Raw genomic sequence first — 25,137 nt, 5'->3', positions numbered from 1 at the left:
CTGCTCCCACTTGTAGCCAGATGAGTTATTCCCAAACTATAAACTTACTATTTCAGCGATAATGAAATAGCTATATACATTAGTACAATGGAGATTAATAAATTCATAGATTCCAAGGTCAGAGGAACCATTGTGATCACCTGATCTGTATAACATGTGCCTGATCTTCTGTATAACACAGGCCATAGAACTTCCCCAAAATAATTCCTAGAGTATATCTTTTAGAAAAACATCCAATCTTGATTTAAAAGATTCCACTTAATATCTGACACTTGGCTTATGATCCAGGGTGGGTGGAATTGTAGAAGACCCTGCTAGCAGACAGTAAATTATTAGTAAGAAATTTTCTGTTCTGCAGCCCAGAGTCTCCCACAATTCTGGACTTCTGGGAAGAAGCGAGCTGTGAGTTGTTATGTAGGGAGGGTTATAAAATAAAAATTATGTGGGAAAGAAGTACCCTCCCTTTTTGTGAGCTCACTCAAAAGTCTGTATTATTTCTGCCTGAAGCATCCTCCCAGCAAAGGAGGTCTCTGCAGAAGACAGAATATCCACCTTGTAGGGCTTAATGAAGATGTTAGCTGTAGATCAAATGTCCACTTTGCAAATTGCTGAAGAGGACACACTTACTTGTGAGGTCACTAAGGATCTCATGGATTGCACCTTGATCTCTTCTGTGACAGCAACCTCTGATAATTCACAGGCTTTCATAATACAAAGTCTAAACCATGTAGCAATGGAGGAGTTGGAAGCACTGAGTCCCTGGCATTTTGGCTGGCAGGACACACAGCCTATTCTTCTTGTGGATTCTGTACACTTGAGATAGATTTTCAATGCTCTTCTGACATCTAAGCTGTGCCACATCTTTTTCAGTTTCATGCTGTGGTTTTGGACAGAACAAAGGAAGCACAACCTTTTGGGAAGTGTGGAAGGAGGAATTTACCTTAGAAAGAAAGGATTCTGGTGCTCTGAGCACCACCTTGTCCTCGTGGAACACCCAGTAAGGTTCCTGTATAGATAAGGCTGCCATCTCTGACACTTGCCTGGCAGACATGACAGCTACTAAGAAACAAGCCTTAATGGATAAATAAAAGGCTGACACTGAAGTTTGAAACTTGAAGGGACGGGTTGTCAGGGCCTTCAAAACTAGTGGAAGCTCCCATTTTGGGAAGACTGGCCTGACCATTGGTGTGGCTAATCGGACTGCTCAAAAGAATCTGGCTACCTGTGGACTGTCTGCCAAGAAGCCTGAGGATCCTTTGAAGAGCATGCTACTGAGAGCTGACAACTGACATGCAATGGTACTGGGCTAAAGGCCTCTGTCTATGCCTCTATGGAAAAAGTCCAGAATGGTTGGAATTCCTGAATTTCTGGCATTTGCCTTGTGCTTTTGGCACCAGTTGTTGAATCTGGACCAGATAGAGGTGTACACTTTTAGTGTCAATACTCTCCTAGATGAAAGCAATGTCTTCATGACTCTGGAGGACAGACTGAGACCTTCTAGTGCTTCCATCTCAATAGCCAGGATGTTAGTTGAATCTGTTTCAGGTGTGGAGGAAGAAGAGGATCTTGCAAAAGGATGTCTGGTCTCCATGGAAGCTGGAGTGGGGGGGGTTCCAGTTTCAGCTTTGCCAGGTCTGAGAACCAACATCTCCTTGGCCAATGAGGAGTTATCAGTATTACTGCTGCCTGTTCTCATTTTATTTTCTGGACCACCTTCCCCAGTAGTGGAAAGGGTGGATATGTGTAACGTATCAACTATGCAATAAGGCATCTGTCCCCACAGACGTGGGATCTGCCTTGTGAAGTATTTTGGCTTCTTTGCATTCATATGATTCACAAACAGGTAGGCTGAAGGGATGCTGAACATCTGAACAATTAAGTTGAAAATCTGCTGATTTAGGCAGCACTCAGAGTTGTTGACTTGGTGCTTGCTGAGCCAATCTGCCTTTTGGTTCAGGTCCCTTTTGATGTGGATTACTCTGGGGAAAAGGAGGAACTGTTCAGCTCACCTCATTACTTCCATTGCCTGGAAGGCAAGTGGACATGCCTTTGCAGACATTGCTGTGGGCTGATTACCATTATAAGGAGTTGAATACCTGTGTCAGAACCTGTACATGATTGTTTATGTGTTCCAGGGCCTGGCCTCACACCTTTAATATGAAGGCTTGAAGACTTCTGATGCATGATTGTGCCCATGGAGTGATCTCTATGCACAACACCAGGAATCCTAGCAGTTGGAGGCACAGTGCTTCGGCAGGCCTCCTGCGGCTCTGGAGCAAGAAAATAAATTTCCAGATTTTCTGAAACCTTTTTAATAATGGGTAGATCTTCACTACCAAAGTGTCTATTTATACCCCCAGATGGGTTATTCTGGTGGATGGAGCCAGAGAACTTTTCTAGGCACTGGTGATGAAGATGTGTGCCTAGAGGAGATTCAACGTCCAAGACGTGGCCCTGTGCGCTGCTGACTGCAATGGAGCTCTGATCAGGATGTTGCCCAGGAAGGGATACAGTTGAGTTGCCCGCAACCTGAGTCTGCTGAACCTGGGAAGGCTGCCTCACATATACAGCACTGCTTGGATTTAACCAGATACTTTTTTGCCTGTTCTATCATGCCTGTAAGGGTCAGAGGAGCCGGCAGGGAGACGTTGCTCCGGAGGTTCAGTGGTGATTAAACCCCTAAAGGGGTTAACTGATCCAGGAAAGAGGATGACTGCCAAAGAAGCATTGCTGCCCACTGCCCAAAAAAATGGGCAGAAATTTTAAAATAGAAAGAGCAAGGGTGGGAGCAAAAGAAACTATCACTGTTTTCTACTGCAGAGGCAAAGAATGTGGCACTCAAACAGAGGGGCATGGCCAGACCATTTGGTGCCAAAATGCTGATCCACTTCCCTAAGCTGCAGAGACAGGAGAGCAGCCCAGATGTGCAGAATTGTGGGAGATGCTGGGCTGCAGAAAAGTATCACTTCTACATCAGACAACTTTAAACCATTTTACTATCAAGTGAAAGCCATGTTAGGGTAGGTACCATGTCTTCTTTTATGTTGTTTTGGAACCTATCACATTGTGGAACCTACCAAGAAAATGAATTAATAATTCTTATTGATAATTAATAATTAATGTCTTCTTGATAACATAGGCCCAGCTCTTCCTTCAGTGAACAGGAATACATTTTATATAAGCATTTAGTATTAGGAAATTCTAGCTCTCCGTTGCATGGCTTTAAAGTTACACAAATTAAGATCAAATTCCTTACAATTAGCAGAGTATAAAAAAGTAGGGTCCCAATTGATGTGTAAAAAAGTATAATGTTTACAGGAAAAAAATAGGAAAATGGAAGGGGAGTAATAAGATCATCAACTTCAAACTGCCAAGGTTTCTGTATGCAAATATAAGAAGCATATCAAAGAAAACAAGAAAATTGGAAAGTATTGTATGTGCTCATATAGGGAATTTTGACATCATGGGTTTAACCAAAACATGGTGCAGACACAAATATTTATGAAGTGACATTATATATTTTTTCAAAAAAGTCATATAGAACAAAAAGCGTAACTTTATGTACAGTATTCAGAAAAGCTTGGGAACTACTGAAATTGATATTCTAACATTTTTTATTACTGAAATGTGGAAACCAACTATCATCACTAATTTAAAACAGTAACTGGCAATATTTTTATTTTATAAACATCAGAAAGTTTTACAAACTCAACAAACTTTCTTTGTTACAAAGGTTCACTGTAGGTTTACGCATATGGTAATGTTAAATGATTCTGTAACAGGTGAAATGCACCTCTCCTGCATAAAGCCTGAGTAATCATGGGGCATGAAGAAGAAAGTAGCACATGCTCCACCAGTGGCCCTACTCTAGATATGGGCTGCGAGTGTGGAGGCCACTGGATCTGCATAAAAGCCAATTTCATGGCCCCACCCATCCATTCCACCCTAGCCTTCTGTGCTGACCTATGTGGAGCCAATATAGAGATCCTCTTTCATGGCAGGCAGGGGATACACAGTCTGCATGGCTGCTCAGCCTGCAGCTTCCCCATGAAGCTTTAATATAGGGCTTCAAGGGGAGCCATCAACTTGAAAATCACACTTCCATCTGAAAATGTTGAACTACGTTGTTACAAGTAACCCCTAAGAGATTGGAGGCGGGGGTGAGGGAAATCTTTCCCTTTTTTTGCAGTTTTATTGCTTTACTAGCTTGACAGCACTTCAAGGTATAGTCAGTTTCAGTGTATTGTTCATGGTGCTCATCCTTCCCCAATCCCTTTAACGGGATGTGTACCAGTAACATCAGCAGCAGAGCTGAAATTGAAAATAATTATGAACAGACAGCAAGCAGATGTGTGCCCAGAGAGAATAGTTAGGGGAGAGGATGGGTGAGCCTGAGCATGTTTAGTGTTCTGCTCTCAGGACTACCCAAAAGATTTCTCTAAACATAAAGAGAGGAGCAGAAAACCCTTATAACAATTTTTTAAATGTCAGGATTTACTATTTAAAGGTTGCTCTACCAGGAAACTGATTTTGTTTTTAATGCATCAGTTAAAAAAATCATATTGACAGTGTCACCTTCAGTGGTGTGAAGAGCCTTTGTCTGCTACCCCACAGGTGAATTTCACGATAGCATTAATAAAGCCTTTGTAGAGTTTTGCTACATTTTTCTGTTTGGATTGCTGTGCTTTGGAACAAAGTATAAATAATGTTTTTTGAGGTAGCATGATTCATAACACATAATTTAACATTCCAATATCAACAGAGTTGAGTATACTTTTCTTTGCACTTTTTCATAATTATTTGCATCTCTTGGACAGTACACTGATATTCTGTCATTACCAACATTACTATAGTAGTGGTTTTTACGTTTTGAATTAAGAAACTAATTAATCTAAATCTGTTTCCATTAAGATCATTCTTTTGAATTAATGACCCACACAGCTCCTTTGTTCTTGCTTTGTAAAAGAGTTATGTATTAATATATTTATAGGTTATATATAAACTTTGAAAATTAATGTAATGCTCATGAAAGTGGGTGACTAGTAGCACTGGCAGTTGTTGTGCAAATTTTCCCACAGAGCTCCAATACCTCAATCACATTGATGCCAACTCGCAACTGCTTGTTCACAAGTCATTCTTAGGCCACTCTGGAATCCACCATGTGTAGTGGTTTAGTGATGTATAAAAACAGTGACTAACTTCAGACCAGCAAACTATCATTTGTAGCTTCCAGAGGTGGAATGGTTTATGCATTGGCCAGTACAACCTACCTCTACATTTAAAAAATGTCTTAAATCTATCACACACAAAATAACATTAACCAAATCATTGTATTTGTATTAATAAACAGCAGTTTTAACTTTAATTCAATATCTTTTCTACAGCATAGTGACCCAAATCGGGCAGCATAGTGACCCTTAATGCAGCCTAAGTCTACAACATCTGTTCCATTGCCCTCTATAGCCCAGGAAAAACACTTTTGAAAGGAATTTCAAGGGTGGGGTGTGGGTTTCTGGCAATACAACTCTCAGACCCAGGTGAGCTAAGTATCCAGTATAGTTCCTAAGCACAGGTGATGGGGGACCTACTCAGTTGTATAATGAAAAGTCTTAGCTATCAAATACAGGCAACATATATTGGTAATAACAGTCCAAGATACAGGCAGGTGCATCCCTTTCTTGAAAGAAGGGAAATACATGTAACACATCACTCGTTAATATAAAATCTTAGAGGAGAGTGTGTCAATAAAAAAGAAAGGGAAATACAATTCAGAATGACTTGGTTAGTTTGGAAAAGGGGCAGGTAAGTGGTCTATAGAAATCAGTGTGGAAAACTGTAAGATGCTGAATCTATGAATCAAAATCAGGAGGAAATGTCCCTTCAACTATTTCATGAAGTTTATAAAGCATTAAAAAGAAAGGTAGATACACAGAAATTGTTGATCCTCTAAGTTGCTTAGTTCTTCACAGGAAATGTTGACTTCAGTGGGAGTTGAGAGCATTTGGTACAGTGATTCTCAGACATCAGTAGTTCAGGAGCCAAATTAGTGATCATCATTACCCAAAAGAGCCATAGTAGTGTGAATTCATTGTTTCATTTACTATATATATATACATAACATAATGACTGACCAGGTATTATTATTTTATCAACTACAGTTGGTTAATAACTTAGTAAAAGCATCCAGATTGGTTAATAACTTAGACTGGTTAATAATTAAATCACACAGTGTTTTAATACCATGTGCTACAAAGAGCTGCAGGAGACACAGTAAAGAGCCACTTGCAGCTTGTGAGCCTTAGTTCTGAGTATCACTGATGTAGTACTTCCAAGGGGGCTCCAGCACCTCACAGGATCAGGTCTTTAAACGTTGTGCAGAATGATTTATATTAGTGACAGAGTACAAAGGAAAATCAAAACTTGTGTTAATGGGGGCATTCATTAGAAATTGGAAGAAATCATTCCAGCCTTGTACAAGAGTTAGTGATGCAAGACTCCGAGATATTTTAGGGATATGCTTAAGAGAAACAAAACCTTTCATATTTTCTGTACCATGGATCATTGAGTCTAATCCATTCTAGACCAGTAAAGGAAAATAGTCACCTTTTTATCTCTGTTTGGCAGTCTATATGAAATAAATTAATAGTCCAGTTCTTTGTGCACAGCTGACTACTGCACAAGAACTACCATTCACAACTGGCACTTTTCGTTGGCAGTCTGAGCAGAGAATCTAAGGATTTCATTGGCATGGAGACTGAAATATGCTCTCAAGCCAAAAGGTGCTCCCTTGAGAACATGGTTGAGGTATGTAGGGTAGAGGAGAGCCACTAGCTGTGCTGTTCACAGTCTGTTAATAGAACACTTTTATTTCCATTATTGTTCGACTAGCACCTTTCAGGATGCTTTACTGGGAACAGTATGCAGAGTTCTGGTTACATTATTATAAAGATGACATTTTACAAACAGAGAAAGTACAATTAAGGACAACCAGATTGCTATGAGCAGTAGATGGGTTTCTGTAGTTGTGTAGTTGTGTTTTAAATATTCAAATAAATAAATTAAATTATTTAAAGCAGTTAAAAGAATACAAGTAAAAGGCGACTAATTAGCTGGGGGCAGTCACTAAATGTTAGCCTTATCTATAAACAATTACATTTTAGTAAATATATTCTCACCTTAGCATTTTCAATGCAGGGACAGATAGCCCACGCTGCACTTGCTTGAACATCTGGATGAGGATTTTTCAACAAGGACCACAACAAGCGAACTCCATCTAAGCGGTCAATTATCCTATTATAGAAACAGACATTATAAAATCATAATTCATTATGGAGTAAACAATGTAAAATTGAAATTATGTAATTTTGTTTCAAAAGTCATGTTAAGGAATAGTGGTGTGATTTTTTTAATAAACAGTCTTGTGTTATTTAAGTGCTAGTGGTTTATTGGCAACTAAATATTATCAAGATTTTCTATAAATGTTACTGTCACTAGATGGTTGTGCACAAATATTTTAGGCAAAAATGTGTTTTCTAACTAAAACTTATGGGTGTTTATCTTTTTCTCAGTATTTACACTTAAAATGCTTTATTCAAGGAACCAGGCAAACTGCATTATATCTAAGACTCATGTAAACCTAGAAACAAGCTATGTGCGATTTTAATGAGCTACATGCAAGGTGAAACCTTAATTCAAACATACTAGTTTCTTTCATATAGTAACAAATATTTTCCAAAACAAATATTTATGCCAAAAAACTATGCACTTAACTTTTTATTCAGTTTATGTTTAATTTATTTACTTCACAGTGTGACATATCTTAAAGTCCTATGTTTCTAATCTAGCATTAGGAATTAAAATGGTCACACCACAGTGCATCCTTTGTTGGGCATGAATAACGTGTAACTTGTTTCCCATGTGTTCCCTACTAACAAGACTAACATTGAACACTGTGTTATAATTACTTAAACACACAGTAATCAAAGTATCTTCATGACTAGCTGAAAAATGAATTATCATCAGAGTCATCTCTACACCATCTGTCTTATGTTTATATATCAATCAGTCTAGGGGATCATAACTTCACATTAGGGTCCACTGAGTACTTTAAATGGAGAGGAAGTCCAAACAAAACTTAATATCCTTTACAAACATGTCTTTGTTCAGAAAGATATGTTAAACTCAAAGCAGATGAGATGAAGATAAAGAAAATCAGGCATACTTTGATTTCTAACCTCAAAAGTAAAAGTTTAATTGTACACTGATAGTGCACATCTTATATTGTGAATCTTATAAAATATCACGCAAAAACATATAATTGTGTTCACTATGTAAAAGTTTGTCAGGATTTTTTTTAAACTAAGTATAAAATCAGTTCTGTACGTAATCATACAATTATATGATGCAGAAAAAATTACTTATGACATGAACTCTGTTTAAAGTAACATGGGGCATTACTTACAACAAATTGATGCAACCTGGTTATGTAATTTTGCCCTCAAAATCTAGATTTTTTCCCCAGAACTAAAGAGAACCTGATTTTAAAAGCCCTTTTTAATGCAAGACCTGCTAAATTGAAGTCAGTCTCATTTATATACTCAGTGCCAAATATACCAACTGCCAGAAGAAAAGTCAACTGAGAAAGTAAGAAATCAGAGTTCGCATTGGCAGTAGCAGGACAAACCATAACAGCATAATGAGCCAGCACACAACTATGTATAAATATGTAAACCATTGGTCCACATAGTAACAAAGACTGAAGGACAACTTTCAAAATCTCATATAGTTCTCCTTTCAATAACTTCAGCAATGCTTTCCTGTGAAAACACAAACAGGAAACTTTTTGCTGTTGGACTTAATTGATAAAGGGCCCAGTGTATAGCTGGTGTTTACTTCAGTGAAGCCAATGTAGTTAACACAACTGGTGTGAGAGCACAAGAAAGCCCAAAATGATTGAAGAGGTACAGTAGTCTTCCAAAACAGTAATGAAAATATACCAGCCCAGGCACTAATTCTGATCTTTTACCATAACCATAATGAGAATAATAAAAAAAACCCCTCACCTTAATAATAGTTAATTTTCCTGAGAAAAATTAAAATGTGTGCACAATCTGTAGACAATTAGTAGCAGTAATCACAATGTGCTAATGGTCTTGCTATTATCTTATGGTAAGGGCTTTTTTGGGGGAGGGTTGACGGCATTTCCTATAAGCATAATGGAAGAGGTGAATTTTTAAGGAGGAGGATAAGGTGGTGGCTTTACAGATTACGACTTTCCCCTTGCATGTAAGGGGCAGCATGGGCGAAAGTACAAAGGGACAGATATTTAAAGGTATTTAGACACTTAAAGATGAAGATAGGTGCCTAGTGGGATTTTCAAAAGCACACAAGACCCTAACAGGAGAGTGCTTGTGGGAGAAGCAGACAAGCATGCGATCGCGACTAGCAGCTTGGCTTGGTAGACATGGCAGCCAGCGATTACCCAAGAAATCACCTAACCCAAAAAGTAGCTCTAGTTTGTTTTCTCCCCTAGTATTATGACAGTAACTTGGTAAACTCTAGAAGATATGGTGTCTTCTACTCAGAAGAACATCTTGTTACTGTAATCTTTCTTTTCTCTCCCTCATCTCTTGAGGTTCCTCTGCCTCTCTGCTGGAGCCCCAAAGATTCCCCTCATTTTGCCCTGTTTTACATAGTTTCACATAGACTCCAGTAATAGCCACATTTCTACCAGCAACAAACAGCACTGCTTTTGAAGTCTATTAGTATCTCCATCCTTAGTCAATCAGAGAAGTTACCATTGAGCAATGGGAGGTACTTCCTCTCCTGAGTGACTAAATATATTGCCTAAGCAAATATGGTAGCCCATCACTGCTACCAGCCCTAGAATCAAGGGACAGAGGTTATGCATTGAGCTCAGGTTTCCTGCACTGCACTACAGACCACAACTTCTAGGCTGGTTCAGTTTTCTCTTGTATTTTCTTTTAATCCTCCTTTCCCTTTCAAATTGACTGTCATTATGTTTTCAGTTTTCCTATCTGCTATTCTAGTCTATAATTTCTCATACTGCACTCATCAGCACAGTGCGTCTTGGCTCAAATTAGGTTGTCTCCCATATTATTATTATTTATTTGTATGACAGTAGCACCTGTTGCCACTACTGAGATTGGGACACCATTGTGCTAGGTACTGCACAAACACTTAATAAGAGATTGTTCCTGTCCCATACAGTTTGCAAACAAAACAGAAGAGTCAGACAAAAGGCAGAAGAAATAAATTATTATCCCCCTTTTACAGACATTACTGAGCCACAGAGATTATGTAATTTTCCCAGGGTCACACAGGGACTGTGTGGCAGTCCCTATGTGACCAGGCTTTCTGAGTCAATTCAGTGGAACTGAAACTATCAAAAAACTATCCTTCCTCCTTGAAGCATCTACCACTTCCCAGTGCCTGACCTGGCTTTTCTGGAAGCAACATTTCTTGTGTGTAACTAAAGTTGAGGCTATTGATTAACAGTATAACCAACTGACTGACTTCACTCGTGGGGTTTCTTCTTAAAAATGTTCAAGAGACCAATAAACCAAATTTAGCCAAATTTATTGTCTAAAGATAAAGCAACACAGTAAGAAAAGAAGACATACATACCCTCCTTCAAGGAAGCAATTCTTATCTTGCAGCATATTCACCTTACACAGCAGGTGTGCTTTAAAGATACGTACCTAAACGTACTTCTATTTATATTGTGGTTGTTTACAAGCTAAAAGCCCCCTATATGTCACTTGAAGTTTAAGTTTAACCCACTAGTTTGTGCCAGCTTTGTCTGGGGTTCCCAAATTCTAATAGCAGAAAACCAAACACCCTTGCCCCGCCCACTTCCCCATGGTCCCGCCCATGCCCCCACCCCTTCCTCCAGGCCCCGCCCCTGCTCACTCCATCCCTCCTCCCTCCATTGCTCGCTCCCCCCACCCTTGCTCACTCACTTATTTTCATCAGGCTGTTCCAAGAGGTTAGGGTGTGGGAGAGGGTGAGGGCTCCGGCTAGGGGTGTGGGCTCTGGGGTGGAGCCAGGGATGAGGGGCTTGGGGTGCAGGAGGGGCTCTGGGCTGGGGGGTGGGGCTGAGGGGTTCAGAGGGGGGGGGGGGGAGGGGGGGGGGGGGGGGCTGTAGTCTGGGGATGCGGGCTCTAGGGTGGGGCCAGAAATGAGGGATTCAGGGTGCGGGAGGGGGCTCTGGGCTGGGAAAGGTGATTGGGGTGCAGGGTGTGGGCTCTGGAAGGGAGTTTGGATGTGGGAGGGAGTTCCGAGATGGGGAAGGGAGTTGGGGTATAGGAGGGGGTTCGGGATGTGAATTCTGGGCGGTGCTGACCTCAGGCAGCTCACGAGTATTGGCAACATGTCCCTTTGGCTCCTAGATGAAGGGGTGGCCAGGGGGCTTTGCGTGATGACCCCGCCCGCAGGCACCATCCCCACAGCTCCCATTGGCCGTGGTTCCTGGCCAATGGAAACCTGCGGAGCCGGCCCTTGGGGCAGGGGCTGGGGCTGTGTGCAGTGCCCCTGTGGCTGCCTCTCTGTCTAGGAGCCAGAGGGTAATGCTGGCTGCTTCCCGGGAGCCTTGTGGAGCCAGGCAGGGAGCCTGGCAGCCCCACTGCACCACCAACCGGACTTTTAATGGCCCGGTCAGCAGTGCTGACCAGAGCCGCCAGGGTCCTTTTTCAACCAAGTGTTCCAGCTTTGTCCGTGGGTACATCCCTGTACTATCCCATATCTCGTTTTGAATACTACATTCCAGGTGATGATGAGCAATGATAGTACTCCCTAACAGTACTTGGTATAGAGTATTCATGTATTATTGCTTTGACAAGTTTCCTATTTTCTAATGCCAAAGCTGACTTTAGCTTTGCAAAGCATTGTGGGATACCTGACATGGGGGAACAGAATTGTGGGAGGAGCATAATACATTCAGTTAACATACCTTCCCAACATCCATATATATAATGTATATTATATTAATACCATGCACATAATACCATTAATGTGGTGTTTACTACATCTAACACATACGTATTGGTTAACAAAGCTCTTTTTCTGGTGAGATGGCTTGTTCTTCATCTGGTTTTTTTTTGTCTCTACCTCTTCTTAGTCTTTCCTGATTTTCTTTTCTCTTCTCCTGCTCTCTCACATATTCCCCATTGCTTATTTCCTTTAGCCACGATTTTCTTCTTGCCACATAAATAGCTGCATTCATAACTGCAAAGTCTAAGTCAAGTATTGGTAAGCTATGTACCATTTCCGAATAATACATTCAAAAATGTCTAATGAAAAATGGAGGCAAATATTAAATTTATTATATTTCCTCATCATTTATATATTGACTAATTTAGCTGAAGTATGCAGATTCATATGAAAATGACTTACTGGCCTTCACACAAAATTCCCAGTGAAGTCAATGTTACAAGTGTATAGCTACACTCAGATTCTGGCTCACAAAGTCCATTCAAGATGGAATAACCAGAACAAGAAACACTGGTGGTCAAAACCTGTGAAGTGCTGAGCATTTGCAATTTGCATTGGAGTCAATGGACCCGATCCTGCTCCTGTTAAAGGGAGTTCTGCCATTCTCTTCAACAATGGAACAGTACTGGGCCCAAAGCAGACTTAAAATGCACAATAAGAAAGAATGGACATAGCTGCTATGTCGACGGGTGAAACCCTCCCATTGATATAGTGCTGTCTACACCAGACGTTGGGTCGGGATAACTGTGTCGCTCAGGGGTGTGGATTTTCCACACTCCTGAGCAACGTAATTATACTGACATAGGTCTGTGGTGTAGACCATGGCTTAGCTGCGACTGAGCTGCACGCAATGCAGCTGAAACACGGAAGTGGGGGAAAGGTCGCTGTATGCTCCCTTGTCAGGCCCAGCGTTCTGGGGCTGGCTGGAGACTGGTCTGGCTTGTTCAGTGGCACAATTTAGAGCAGTCTGTAGGTTTTCCATGGCCTCAAGCAGCTGTTCTGGCAACTGGGAATAACCAGAGTGTATTCCATCGGTGCCCTTTTCCACTGGCCACAACTTCTATACCAGGAACCAAGAGTGAGGGTGGCATAGAGCTGCTGTCAGCTCTGCACTATTTGAGGATTCCCCTTACAAAACTAATTTCCAGGTGCACTCAAAACAGCTGGCCAACTGTATGCATATAGAATGCATGCCTTATGGGCATTGAATTTCAAAGCAGTTCAGTAAGTTTCCTAGGATGAGATGTTCCTGCTGTTTCTATGACCAATTCTAGGCAGTCTTTGGTCATACTGGAGAGGTGGTTACTTAGTACAGATAATTTAATATCATAAAATGCTTGGGAAGACCTTGGGGTTGTTGCTTAGGATCACTAGTTACTTAATAAAGATTGTCTTTCACACAAGTTTCACTGTATTTATTTTAAAGACCTACAAGGCCATCATGGCTAAATTTGTTTGCTGGCCAGGATAACAGTTCTAGGAATACATATCAATTTTATATTCCTACATTTTAATAAAAATGTAATCTATACAAACTGATTTTGCGTTCAAATCATTTGATATTGAATATTTCCAGCGTAAACTTTAACATGGATCGCTCAAACAAACATGCATGCCCTCTAGACATCTGTTTGTTATATCTATCATCTTCTTTGAAACAATACTATTTGCCAGCACTTTTGAGAAGTCTGGGCGTATCTCCTGCCAACTCAGACCACATGTACAAACATAAACAAACAATGTTATACTGAGTCTATTTTGTGCTCACTGGTAAAATTACAGGGTTTACTTCTGGTAGAGTGTAATCTCATCTTTTCTGACACCACAATTTAATATGTTTTTTAAAACTTTCACAATATTTTTTGCAAACTGCTTTGATAAATTGTATATCAGTGACTCTAAATCCATCTGGCTAAAATAATCTTATATTTTAGTCCATAAGACTCTAATGCCTCAGCATTGAAAACTAGATTTAAAATCTATAGATTTTCTAAACAAAAGGACTCATGAAAATGTAGTAAAATTTAAAAAATGGAATAAGAAATAAACGCATGTAGAATCATTAATAGAAAAAGAATGACTGGAAAAGAACTTCCTCAAAATAAAAAATAAGAACATTGCAGTTGGTGGGGACACATCACTACATAAGGTTGTGCAGGAGAACAGATATGGAGAATAACAACGCATTTTGTACCCTGGATTGGTGAAGCCCATTCACATAGCTATGCTTTGGGGAAAGATAAATTATCTGTTGCTATACAAGTGCCTACCATACCACCAGGAAGAAGCCTGCATGCTCACCCAGCCTCCAAGGGCTTCATCCTGTGTTAAAGTTGCATTAATATGAGGATGAGGGAATGGACTAATTTGAAGAAAAATGTAATTTCAGAATGAAGAGGTAGATCAGAGCTACATTTCACGATCCATCTCTTCCCTCCCCATGCCCATATCTACACTTAGAACAATTTAAATTCCATGAGTTGCCTTAGAATATCACCAAGGTTAGGTGCAGCATAGCAAAAAGTGCCTACTCAGACCCTCCATATGCAGAGAAATTTAAGGTGTCACGCTAAAAGAACCACAGAGAAACCAAACAGAAAAGATCTACAGAAGACCTATCTTCATAAGAGAGGGAACTGGATTAATGTAAAATCATCTAATCCAACCCCCTTGTTGATGCAGGTTTGCTCTCTGCAGTATATTTTCTAGTGCTTTGGGCAGTCTAGCACGTAATCATTCCATGTTACGGGGATTCCAGCATTTCCCTTAGGAAATTATTCCACAATCTAATAGACTTCACTATTGAAACTTTCCCTGATATTCAACCTAAATTTTCACTTTCTTAATCCCATCCTCCTAATTATACCCTCTTGAACAATTCTAAATGATTCCTCTCCATCCTCATTATTTGCAATATTCAATTTAGAAACTTGAGTATTTATTTATTTGTTTAATTAATTACACAAAGTACTAGGCAAGTTCCCCTGTCAAACAGTGTGTATAGATTCAGATAGCTGGTAGTAATTGCTTATGCTAACATGATGATTTTAGTAATGCATGAGATCTGGTTCCAGGAAAAACAGAGATGCCACACAATACGAGATTGCTCAACCATAGCTTGCTGAACAAATGCAGCTAGGGAAACAACATAATGCTAGTTTCCATTTGAAAATGTTCAATCTACACTAAGATCCAGATTCTCCCCTGTGATGTGGCTACTTTGCGCTACACTGCTGGTGAATATTAGGTCAAGAACAGCTGGACATGGGAGGATCACCTCAGTGCAAGGGAATCCGCCCATGGTGCAGAGCTGGAGTTGCAGTTGCTAACCCCCTTACCTCTGCCTTCCTGCCAGGTATAGGGGGAAGGGAGGGTATAAGACCTACAAGTCAGATTTTCCAAGGCAAGAACTAACAGTACAAACAGGTGATCTACTAGGACACATCTGAAGCCACTCACTGGAAAAAACAAATAGGGATTGTGAGAGATAAGAGGGGATCAGTCAGCTGAACCAGAGAGGGCACAAAAACTGTAGCCAGAAGCTCCGGTCGCCTGAAAGACACACAGTATCCAAGGGAGCTTGCTTTGTTTTTTTTTCTAGAGGAAGACATTGGTGGATCCCCATCACCTTGAAAAGACTGAAAATGAAAGATGGATGTATGAAGAGGTTGCCAAGAGACCAAAAAAGGAGCATTTCATCTGCCAGGTACAGATAGTTATTCTGGGCATAATTGAGCAGATCCCTCAAAAAGAAGTTACTTGCTGATATCATTCCTATATAAAGGTGTAGTAGGGAATGAGGTGGCAAGCCTCCCTACACAGCACTCCTATCAAATTAAAAGCCATTAACAAAATGAGATGACAAAGGATTCCAGGCAACCATCTTTCATCAGGGTAATTTGCAGTCCCATTAGCACTCTGAAAAGATTAATGGAGATGGAGTAAATAGGGGCACTGTAGCCCTTTCTGCTGATATGATGAACACTTAGACTTTGTCTATGCTAGCACTTTTGTCAGCAAAACTTTTGTCAGTCAGGGTGTGAAAAAAACACACCCCTGACCGACATAAGTTTCACCAACAAAAGCACCACTGTGGACAGTGCTATGTCAGCAGGACAGCGTTTCCCACCAACATAGCTACTGCTGCTCATTGGGGGGTGATTTAATTATGCCGGCAGGAGAGCTGTGGTCCATAGTGTAGACAAAGCCTACTGTTTCAAAGTCTTGTGGCTGGGGGAAATTCACAATGAGAGTATCTTACCAAAAGATTTACATTTAGCTGCCTTTTTTAAAAAAATGAGAAGATATGGTGGGGCAGGATTTGGGGAAGGGCTCTCTGTGTTATTTTTCTGATCTATTTTATATAATTGCAATATCAATTTATTTTTAGGTACATACTTGTATATGTTTCTAAATCTGATTTATTATAACAGGATAATATACTATCCTGTATTTATATTCTGGGATGAGGAGGGCTAAAATCAACAAATCTAAATACTTAGTACTTGAGCAGTTGAGTGTACTAATAGATTCCAAACCATGGAACTGTCACATCTCTACATTAAAAAACTGTACAGTGGGTGGTCCAATGTTCCTCACCTTATTAAAAAAACTATAAAAACTCAATGATATGCTTAAAAAATAGCATCCAGAGAGTACATGTAGAGCAGAATGGAGAGCTGACTATGATTACACCTAGACCAGGACAGAGAACTGACTGCCTTTAATCTCTGTACAGCACTTAAAATACCCAGGGTGAAATCCTGGCTCCTGCTGGATGCCACCTTGTGATGATAAATTCTATATAAATTTAGAAAAACATATATATTAGACAGAGTTTTTGATTGGCCAAGGTTCTTATATTTAGTTCTTATAATCTTTCCACTCAAATTAATCCCTTCAGCCCTATTTTTCGTATTCTTCTCTCAAATCTCTCCAGTGAATCTCATTCTGATTCAGAGGTGTCCAGATCTGAATACAATATTCCCATATGTGGTCTCTTGCTATTTGTATTAATGTCAGAAATTTCAGTTCTAGCGGTAGTGTCAGTGATTAATAGCTTGAGGGAAATTGCTCATCAGTTTTGGCAAATTCAACGCTATTACTATTCCCCATAAACCTTGCGATGGGTTTCAACATAATACTGCCAAACTCTATTTTCAGTATTTCAGTATCATTAAGTTGATAGTTGATTATCCTTCCTTGATTATTATAGCAGCACCAAACTACAGAAGTGACAGAGTGAACAATAAAGCCTTTACTTTGAACTAGCCATAACTTTAGTTAATATATTCCTTTGAAGCTAAGACTTTCCATGCTTGTTTCCAAGCTTGCTGTTAGTCAGAGAAAGATGATTTTTGACAAGTTTCACAAAACTGTTGTAGACAATTGTGAGGTATCAGAACATTAAAAAAATATGCTCCAATTTTGCAAATCCAAGCTAGAGAGCTGTGCGAGGCAGAGGAGAGTTCTGCAAAATACTTTCCCCATTCCTGTCCCCAGGGAAGGTCTCCTGCAGGTGTTCTGTGGGATTCAGACTCTACTGATCTTGCTGGGACAGGCTGGGGCAGTGTCATGAGGCCAACAGACTTCTCTCTGCTGATTGAATCAGATTTACCTGGCCTACAACCCCTCTTCCTTGGAAAGGAAGGATTTTCAGGGGCAACAACTGGCATAGGACTCTGTGGCAGCAGAGCTCCACTAGCAGCAGTCAGCTTACAAAGAATTTTCTTTGCTTTCAATGGCCTACAGGAGATCCACAGAGTTTTGGTGTCCAATTCCAGACGGGTTCTATGTGAGTGAGGAAGCCAACCTGCCGCCTTCCTCACCAAGGGAAGAATTTCCCAGCTTTTATGTGAGAAAAGCCTAAAAAAGGGGGAATATCAGGTGCTAATCTTTTTAATTGAAGGTTTGTTTTGCATATTATTCATAAACAACTTCACTGGAAACTTTACATTAGGCATGCCATTAGTCCCTAGTAAACATTAATCATTTTGCATAAATAAAACAAAGAATACACTGAACATGATGCAACCACATGGAATTATGATTCTCACTATGGCTCTCTTCATTGATTCTGCTTGCCTGTCTGGGTTTCTCTGTCCATTCTCACAATATCTTGACACTATTTGTGCAAACTCTTCTGTACAGCTCCACCTCATGAATTGGCCATCTCTTTTCAGACCACATCTGAAAACATATTTTTCTCCCTTCCTATCTCTATCCCTATCACTATTGGCATGGAGGGGAATAGTTTGTTCAGAAGGAGAGGCAGGAAAAAAAGTAAGTAGGTGCTGCATTTTACATCAAGAATATATACAGTTGTTCTAAGCAGGCTCAGATTAACCACTGTGCACTCAGTGCACTTGCATGAGGCCCCCATCTCTGGACCACTGGAAAAAGAAAATCAGTCTGCACACACACACAAAAATCAACCCAGGGCCAGGAAGAGAGCAGGGCAGGGCGTCACTGGGGCAGGGCGATGCTTGCATGCTGAGGTGAGAGCCAATGGGGCAGAGCGGGGAACCAGCCCAGCCCCATGAGACAGGAGCCTCTGTGGGGTGAGTGAGGAGCAGGCTTGCTCTCTAACCCCCACCTGGGCCTCCCACTCCACTGGGGGCAGGTCTGACCCTTCCCTCGGGGCCTCCCACTCCTCAGAATAGAATCCTCTCCAGGGCCGCCTACCCCCTGAAGGCAGGACCCAACCCCCCCAGGGCCTCCTACACCTGAGGGATGCTCTCCCTCGGAGGTACAGAAGGTAGAGGGCCCCAATTGCCATAGTGCAAAGGGCCACAAATTATTTAACCCAGCCCTGGTTCTGAGGTACACAAGAAGGTGAGAGGCAGACCAATTGAAAGTGTCTGGGTGAATATAGAAGGGGAAAAAAGGGAGCAGTGTCATGGTAGGAGTCTACTATAGACACCAACTCAAGAGAAGGAGGTGAATAAGGCATTTCTAGAACAAACAACAGAAATATCCAAAACATAAGTAGTAGTAATGGGGGACTTCAACTACCTAGACATCTGTTGGAAATCTTTAATAGGTTCTTGGAATGTGTTGGGGACATCTTGTTTCAGAAGCTGGAGGAAGTAACTTGGATGGCAGCCATTTTAGACTTTTTAGACTTGATTCTGACTAACAGGGAGGAATTGGTTGTGAATCTGAAGGTGGAAGGCAACTTGGGTGAAAGTGACCATAAAATTACAGACTTCATGTCCTCATTGTGTTGCTCTCCCTCCTTACTTTCCTTAGAGTCATGAAATCTGTAATTTTATGATCACTTTCACCCAAGTTGCCTTCCACCTTCAGACTCACAAACGCGGATTACTGGTAAGTAAGGTCCCATGGGAAGAAAATCTATATGGAAAAGGCCCAATGGTAAACTATCCCACTGTGGAGGAAATATAGGAAGAATAGTAAGAGGCCAATATGGCTGGATCAGGAGCTCTTTAAGAACCTGTTCATTAAAAAAGAATCCTAGAAAAAGTGAAAACATGGACAAATTGCTAAGGAATAAAAAAGCAATCATCCATGTTTCCATTTTTCTTTCCTCCACACTGGCATAGTTTACCGTTGGGCCTTTAATACTGTCTCTTTGAGAGAAAACTGCCAGCTGTCCTGAACTCCTTTTCCCCACAGATTTTCTTCCCAGGGGTCCTTACTTACCAATTCTCTGAGTTTGTTAAAGTCTGCTTTCTTGAAGTTCACTGTCAGCTTGATTTTAGTAAGGCTTTTGACATAGTCCCGTAAAACACTCTGATAAGTAAACTAGGGAAATGAGGTCTAGATGAAATTACTATAAGGTAGGTGCACAACTGGTTGAAAAATATACTCAAACAGTAGTTACAATGGTCTGCTGTGAAACTGGGAGTTCATATCTAGTGGGGTCCTTCAGGGGTCTGTTCTGGTCTCAATACTATTCAATATTTTAATTTATTACTTGGATAATGAAGTGGAGAGTATGCTTATAATATCTGCTGATGACACCAAGCTGGGAGAGATTGCAAGCACTTTGGAAGGCAGGATTAGAATTCAAATCAACCTTGACAAATTGGAGAACAGGTCTGAAATCAACATGATGAAATTCAATAAAGACAAATGCAAACTACTACATTAGGAAGGAAAAATCAAATACATAAACACAAGATGGGGCATAACTGGCTAGACATCAGCACTGCTGAAAAGGAACTGGGGTGTATAGCGGAACACAAATTGAATATGAGTCTACAATGTTATGCAGTTGTGAAAAAGACAAATATCATTCCAGGTATATTAACAGGAGTGTCGTATGTGAAAGATGGGAGGTAATTGTTCTGCTCTACTTGGCACTTGTGAGGCCTCAGATGGAGTACTATGTCCAGTTTTGGATGCCACACTTTAAGAAATATATGGACAAATTAGAGACATTCCAGAGGAGAGCAACAAAAATGATAAAAGCTTTAGAAAATCTGACCTATGAGGAAAGGTTAATAAAACTGAGAATGTTTAATCTAGAGGAAAGTAGACTGAGGAGGAACCTGATCATAGTCTTCAAATATGTTAAGGGCTGTTATAGCAAGGATGGTGATCCATTGTTCTACATGTGCACTGAAGGCAAGACAAGAAGTAATGGGCTTAATCAGCAGCAAGGGAGATTTTAGGGAAACTTTCTAACTATAAGGGTAGTTAAGTACTAGAACAGGTTACCAAGGGAGGCAGTGGAAACTCTGTCTTTATAGGTTTTTAAGAACAAGTTAGACAAACACCTATCATGGATGGTCTAAGTATATTTAGTCCTGCCTCAGTGTGGGAGGGGATAGACTAGATCAGTGGTTCCCAAAGTTTTGTGTAAGATGACCAACCAATTGCATTTTGTCTTTTTTTGTGACCCACCAAGGCTCCAAATTTGGGGAGGCCCCCCAAAATCACAGGCCAGTGTCCTTCTCTTTCTCTACCACCTCCTCCTCCTTGCCCTGCCAAGGGGGCAATGACCACCCACAGCAGTGCCCTCCAGCACAGCACTACAAGACTAATCCCAGCCTGGAGGGGAGGTCTGGGTGGGGGCAGGGGTTGGAGAGTGATCTTGCCCACACTCGCCCCGCAATGGTGGCTCCTGTGCCTCAGGGCTGGGCCTGGCTCCCTGCTCTGAGTGTTATGACCCGGCGCATAGGGTTGCAGCACCATTCAGATTTGGCTCAGTGCCCTTCTGTGTGCCAGATCACAACACAATTCACTAAAATTTGGTCCAGCTGCTCATCTGTCATAACAGACGAGCAACCAGGCCAAACCTGATAAGTGCTGTGATCCTCTGCACCAGGTTGCAATGTCCGGAGTGGGGAGCCAGGACAGGAGCTGCCACTGCAGGGTGGACTTGCTCTTCAACACCTCCCACCCCAGAATCTCCTCTCTGCACCAGGCCTGCAACCCATCTAGAAATTTTCTGTGACCCACAGTTTGGGAAACACTGGACTAGACGACCTCCTGAGGCCTCTTCCAGCCCTAAATTTCTATGATTCTACTAATTAACTCTGTAAAGCATTTTGAGATATGGGGTGAAATCCTGGCCTCAATAAAGTCAATGAGCTAATCACAATAGCAGGCCCTGTAAACAGGGACCATACCTCTCAACTGTCTCTCATTGCAAGGAATGTCACTCATTTTAGTCCCAAAATTAGCTACTTTCCACACATATTAGGTATCCCCTCATTTTTCTGTTGACACTTACAGAAAAAATTATTTATACGACAGGAATGAACCCCACAGCATTTTAAGTTTCCTGCATGAATAATTTTTTTTGTGTCTCACATTTTGGTTTTGTCACACATTATGTCCCACATTTGGTGTTTGGCATTGAGTGATATGGTAGTGACTGTTTATCCTCATCTCCCTTGCTAGCCAAACTGCCTAGAAATGGATAGTGTGGGGAAGCAGAGGGGCAATGGCTTCAGTTCTCTGGCGTGTTTGTGGAGCAGAACTGGTACACCAGGAAAAACGATGGGTGACCCAGAGTGTGCACCCTCCGTGCATGATGGGGAACTCTAGTGTCTCATTCCTTTAAGGTGCTGAGCACTAAATCCAGCAAATCATTTAAGCATATGCTGAATTTTAAGCATGTGATTAGTTCCACTGAAGTCAATGGAATTAAATCACATGCTTAGACTTAAATATGTACTTAATTGCTTTTCTGGATCAGGACTAGAGTACTCTGCATCTTGCAGGATTGAATCCTAGGAAAGATTGTAGCACAATCTCTCCCAGTACTGCTGAGGGATGGAGCAGATCTGCACTGCAGTCTGCAAAGAGTTACGTGTGAATCGCACAGTCTAACTCATAATAAGTAGTTAGCTGTGCCTGCTTTTTTCTAGTAATAAAAAATACATTTTAGTCTTGGACTACAAATTTGCTTCCTTAGTTATCTAGTGTTGAGAATAATTTCAATGGAGAAAAATTTTCATATGATTCTAATTTGAGATTCAATTCCTTCCCCCAATCCTGGCAACCCTTTTTAAAATTTCCTCCCAAACAACCTGTACTCTCTCCTTCTCAAACACAAGATGGACTTTGTTTGACCACAATTTTAGCAATAACTTATGTTATTTTTGGTGCTTAGATTGACCACATTTCAGAATGAAGCTATCCATACTGGGTATTTGAAGTGATAGCCCTGAGTACTGGAATATGTCTGAGGTTTTACGAGTGTCAATTTATATTTATTGGTGTTTGAATTTCTCAGTTGATTTATGATGTTCATTCTGTTGGGTTAATATATTAGTGTATAAGGCTGATGCTTACAATTCTTCATATGAAATATGCTGTAGAGTTTATTTCATTTATGCATACTTTTATACTACATGACTAACACTGTTCATATATGCCATGTTTACAGTTGTGCACTATCTAGGCTTTTGCCACTGGGTGACAGCCAAAGCATGAAAACAAAAGCCCTATTCAGCAAAAGGAATCTTTGCAGTGCTATATGAATATCAAGTGAATTATGCAAATCAGAACAGCAGAGGAATAAGACAACTATCTCTTTCTGACCATGCTCATGTGTGAGGAGGGAATTATGCCCGCAACCTTGGGGAAAATGTCCCTGTTCTAAACACAGCAGACATACTAAATGCAGACCTGGATATTTTATTGGAACATTTCTCACAAAATTTAAAGTTTGATTTTCGCAAGCTGTACAAATCTGACATTAGAAAACAAGTCAGAGAGCAGTAATGTTCTGAATAAAACACCAACTTTTTTCTTTGGTTCTGTGTGTGTGCGGGGGGGGGGGGGGGGGGGGGGGGGGGTATATACTTGCCTAAAAAGAGAAAGGGGGTATGTGTTAATTTATAAAGAGAATTAACATGGATTTTTTGTTTCCAAGTTAAAATACTAATAATATTCCTATTATAAGAGTTTCAAAAAACCTTTATCACAGTGCTAACTGAACACATTTCTGTTACTATAACTTTTCTATATTTTTCTATAATTACTCAATGTAGGGTAAGTTGAGGAAAAGTATGTCCTCAGCTGTGAGCACTTGAAAACAGGAATTTATAAACCAGTTCGGAAAGTTTAAATCAGATCTGGATAAAATCAATAATTTTAAAGGTTTATCCTAATCTTTCAAGAACACAAAAGCTTTTTCTTCTAATAAAGTATTTTTTTGCTGAAATGTTTGTCTTTCTATATAGCATTATCTACAGTAACACATAACAAAAATACACATTCTGTGGAAAGCCAAAAATACAGGTATTGTTCAAAACAGTCACTGAATAAAGCCAACACTAACCTGACAAAAGCAAAACCTATAAATGTGCTTACACTGTGAAACAACTGAGAAATTAACTGGAGTTTTAATGCAGAGGAGGTCATACTAGTGTGTTATGAATAATATTCTGAGCTGGCTGATATTAAAATAATACATCACATATTTGGTATAATGGGACAATATACAGATTAACTATTCTGTGACTTAAATGCAGAATCTGATGGCAAATAAATCTCTCCTTTTTTTCATTTCATATAACAACCTTAATTATATTCATGTTAGAATGTCCAATGTTTAGCCAACACAATTGCCAGTATTTTTCATTTACATGAACCATTTAGAATGAAGATGAGCAACTTACATCATATTTTCAGGTTCTGTTGCACAAGCTCCCACTGCTTTCGTGACATTCACAAGAAGTGCCTTATTGGTTCCAGTAAGTAAATTAACTAGGGGTGGGATGCCACCACATTTCCGGATAATAGCTCTATTTGCCGGCTCCTGACAACATTCCCCTAATGCTCCAACCACATTCACAAGGACTTCTTCAGGTTGATCAGTCAGTAGTACTACCAAAGTTTCAATGGCTTTGTATTCCCGAAATCTAAATGTTAACAATAAAAAAACAAAAACATCATTTCCATTGTATTAAGGTTACAAGATAATGTTTTCATTTTATAAACAAATTGCATTGCTAAACAAACAACTGCATGTGTTATTCATTCAAAAATAGTTAATGAAAATGTAATGGACAGTGAAACAGTACAGTGAGGCTGAGGGAACTGGGATTATTTAGTCTGCAGAAGAGAAGATTGAGGAGGGATTTGATAGCAGCCTTCAACTACCTGAAGGGGGGGTTCCAAAGAGGATGGAGCTAGTGGTGGCAGATGACAGAACAAGGAGCAATGGTCTCAAGTTGCAGTGGGGGAGGTCTAGGTTGGATATTAGGAAAAACTATTTCACAAGGAGGGTGGTGAAGCACTGGAATGGGTTACCTAGGAAGGTGGTGGAATCTCCATCCTTAGAGGTTTTTAAGGCCTGGCTTGACAAAGCCCTGGCTGGGATGATTTAGTTGGGGTTGGTCCTGCTTTGAGCAGGGGTTTGGACTAGATGACCTCCTGAGGTCTCTTCCAACCATAATCTTCTATGATTCTATGACTTTTTAATATTTTTTTATTAATAGTTTTTATTAATAGCTCTTCTTCATGTTTGGGAAAGATACTCAGAGTGTCACAGCTAAATACAAGCTGGAACAGATTCTTTAGTTTAAGTAGTTAACACATTTTGTAAGAGACCATTCAAGGTGTAGTGGCCAGTTAATATTATTGCAGTCATAGAACAAAAAAGGGGGTGGTGGTTAGTGGATTACTGATTATTGTAATAAA

General features: G+C 40.4%; 1 protein-coding gene across 1 annotated transcript in view; it reads right to left on the bottom strand.

Moving 5' to 3' along the window:
- Positions 1-25,137, bottom strand: part of ARMC4 (armadillo repeat containing 4) — a 167,702-nt gene that overhangs the window by 48,500 nt on the left and 94,065 nt on the right. The window contains exons 16-17 of the mRNA XM_026652132.1: positions 24,114-24,356; positions 7,176-7,290 (exon numbers count right to left, since the gene is read on the bottom strand). Coding sequence (XP_026507917.1) covers positions 7,176-7,290; positions 24,114-24,356 — 358 coding nt within the window. The remainder of the gene's footprint in view (positions 1-7,175; positions 7,291-24,113; positions 24,357-25,137) is intronic.

This window comes from Terrapene carolina, unplaced genomic scaffold (assembly GCF_002925995.2).
Source record: "Terrapene carolina triunguis isolate 2854851 unplaced genomic scaffold, T_m_triunguis-2.0 Scaffold111, whole genome shotgun sequence".
NCBI classification, from domain to species: Eukaryota; Metazoa; Chordata; order Testudines; family Emydidae; genus Terrapene; species Terrapene triunguis.
The sequence above is the reverse complement of the archived record's forward strand: the minus strand, read 5'-3'. Positions and strand labels throughout refer to the sequence as shown.